Consider the following 2,858-nt stretch of genomic DNA (forward strand, 5'->3'; position numbering starts at 1 on the left):
GTTTATAATTTATTTAGAAAGTTTTTTTATTGGATCTAAATTTATTTATTTTGGTCATATCAACTTCATTTTTGTCATATCATACTGATATTTTTTTAAAAAAATGAATAATAACTATTTTGAAGTGTTTTTTTTTTTTTCTGCTGAAGTGGGAGAGTAACGTATATGATTAACGAGAAAAGTTTGAACATGTGATACGAAAATGATTTAAATTGAAAAAAAAGGCTTGTTTATTAAATTAAATTTTTACCATTTAACATTTTTAAATTAAAAAAAATATTATAGAAACTCTTTTTGACATCATGAGCTATTAACGTAATTTTTTATTGACTCTGGACGATACAGAAGTGTATTACATCATCAAATTACATTTTTTAAACAAAATGTTATAAAAAAGACTAGGTTTGAAACCAAATTAAAATAACTAAAAAAAGCGTTAAAAGGATAAAATTATTAAACGGGATGCACTGAAAACTTATTCAATTGAATTTAAACTTTTAATTTTGTTGAATATTTGATCCGTTCTTTGAATTTGTATCTTGTGTGGTTTTGTCAATTCCCCACTGAAAATGTCGACAGAGAGTAATAGGAAAGTCGATGGATTTATGATGCTTAATTCATAGTTAAGTTTCTTCTCCTTGCCGCATCTTCTTCCTAATTTCTTTATGTATACGCCTACGATAGAGTATTTTTAAAACATGATTCAATTTTTCCTTCTCTTGTCTGTTTCAGAGATGAAACAACCTTTTTTTTATTTGGGGATACAACCATTTCAAATTGCCCTTAAACCGACGCAAGTGGTAATCTTTAATATCTTCTAAACAAATATCATTTCCTCTCTCTACAGTAATTTCGAAACGTATTTAACAAACCACAAAAATATATTAAACCAATTATGTCAAGTTTGTAAATATATATCTAACATTTATTTGTAATAGCATATAACTGATAAAATAAAATATTATAAATTTGATAACATAAAATAGGTTATTTTAAAATATATGTGAAATTAATACAATTATCTTAAAAAAAATATCTGTAAAAATAAAAAATATATAAAACAATTAAAGATCATTTAAAGTTTTAAAAAATCATTAGAAATAAAAAAAAAACTATTTCGTGTCATTATTGTGTTCTATTAAAAGCTTATTAACATCTATATTTCTCATCTAATCACAAAAAAAAAAAACAAACAAAATACAAAATCAACTATAAGATAAACTAGTGAACAAAAATATTTTCCTAAAATATTTAAAGTATGTCATATATAAACTAAACACACACATATATAAAATACAACATGTCACATATATATTTACACATTGTATTCAATTATTCGGATATATGTTTTTGACATGACTTCAACATAAAAGTGCACTTCTAATGGTATTTATCTCTGTAAAGTTATAAACAAAAGAATTGTCATTCTACCATTTACAATTTTAGTCTCCTTTCATGCTTATGACCAAACATTATTGTCCATTGGCTAGGACTTAATGTGACTCTTACCACATAATTCATTCTACTCTATTTTATTATAAATATTAGAGTTTAATTTGATCCACCATATGTCAATGCATACGCTAATATCATCATCAGAAAGAATTTCTCCTTAAAATTCTTTCAACATTATTATCAAACATATTCACAATAATATCATCACATTCTTAAAACACCATACATACATACAATCCATTATAAATCTATTCTTAATAGCAAAAGGAAAAGAAAAAGAAAAACAATTTCAAATTTTAAAAATCTTAAGATAATATGTCATAAATACATAAATAAATAAATTTTAATTTAATATTATACTTAAAGTTTAGTGTTTTTTATTTACTTTTTAAGATGGTAGATTAATTTGACTTAGCAGAAATTCAACCTAAATAAAGCTATCCAATACTTGTATCCTTATTTATTTTATTTTCTTCTATCAGCAAAGTACTTGTGTCTTTATAAAACAAGTCACACCACCTGATCGCCACCACAGATAAAATTAACCCAAAAGCTTATAAACAAAAAAGTAGGAAACTAAGCTACCATTAATTATGAATATATATATTTTTTCTCCTTCCTCTTTTTTTGAGTAAATATCTATACAATGAAGAAGATCCGGAGCCTTTGAACCAGAAGATTAAAAGAGGCCGTGACAGGTTTTATACTGAAAAAAAAAGAATCTGATATTTGAAAAAAAAAAAGGCTTTCAAAATGACTTGCAGCGTATTCCGTGTCTAAAATACCTTGTTGCAATGGAATAAGGTGGAGGCAGCTCATGAAGAGTTTCTCAGGATTAACGGGTAGAGATGATTTGGATGACAAGGCCAGGGTAAACATCATCTGGATCATGGATATGCGGGTTCCGCTCCACGATAAACGGGTCATTGCACTTGTCGCTGATCGTGTGCAGGGTCTCTCCTTCTCCCACAACGTAGATTTCATCACACGGTCCTTCACGGAGGCTGTTCCCTTTTACAGCCTCAGCTTCTCCTGCCACAGCGCTTTCCCTTACAGACCCCAACAGAATCATGCCCAACAGCATCATGGCACAGTACCAGGACGATGAATCTGCAATGTTTTTTCTGGCTGCAGAGGAACCCATCTTATGCTATGTTGTATGTGAAAACAGATGAAATATGAATCGGAATAAAGAAGCTTTGAGTATATATATATAGGTACATAAGAGTGCTGTTATGTAATGTAACGTGTATTGGTTGGGTAGTATCATGATGACGCCTAAGTAGTATTGGTAATATCTTTGCCGTTTGGCTTGGGGGAAGTTGGGTTCAACGACATGGGTTTTGGCGTGTAGGGATTGAGTTAAGTTCTTTTTTTTGTGATGACTCAACTAGTCATCATGG

General features: G+C 28.8%; 1 protein-coding gene across 1 annotated transcript; it reads right to left on the reverse strand.

The window, feature by feature from the left end:
- Window positions 1-1,915: 1,915 nt before the first annotated feature.
- Window positions 1,916-2,641, reverse strand: LOC106771607. Its single transcript, XM_014657603.2, has one exon. The coding sequence runs from the start codon at window positions 2,597-2,599 to the stop codon at window positions 2,291-2,293; it is 309 nt and encodes a 102-aa protein (XP_014513089.1). The 5' UTR covers window positions 2,600-2,641; the 3' UTR covers window positions 1,916-2,290.
- Between the last annotated feature and the right edge of the window lie 217 nt (window positions 2,642-2,858).

Source organism: Vigna radiata, chromosome 8 (assembly GCF_000741045.1).
Source record: "Vigna radiata var. radiata cultivar VC1973A chromosome 8, Vradiata_ver6, whole genome shotgun sequence".
Lineage (NCBI taxonomy): Eukaryota > Viridiplantae > Streptophyta > Magnoliopsida > Fabales > Fabaceae > Vigna > Vigna radiata.

Excerpts from the sequence above, each read along its gene's own strand:
- LOC106771607 (XM_014657603.2), bottom strand. The coding sequence starts at position 2,599 with ATGGGTTCCTCTGCAGCCAGAAAAAACATTGCAGATTCATCGTCCTGG.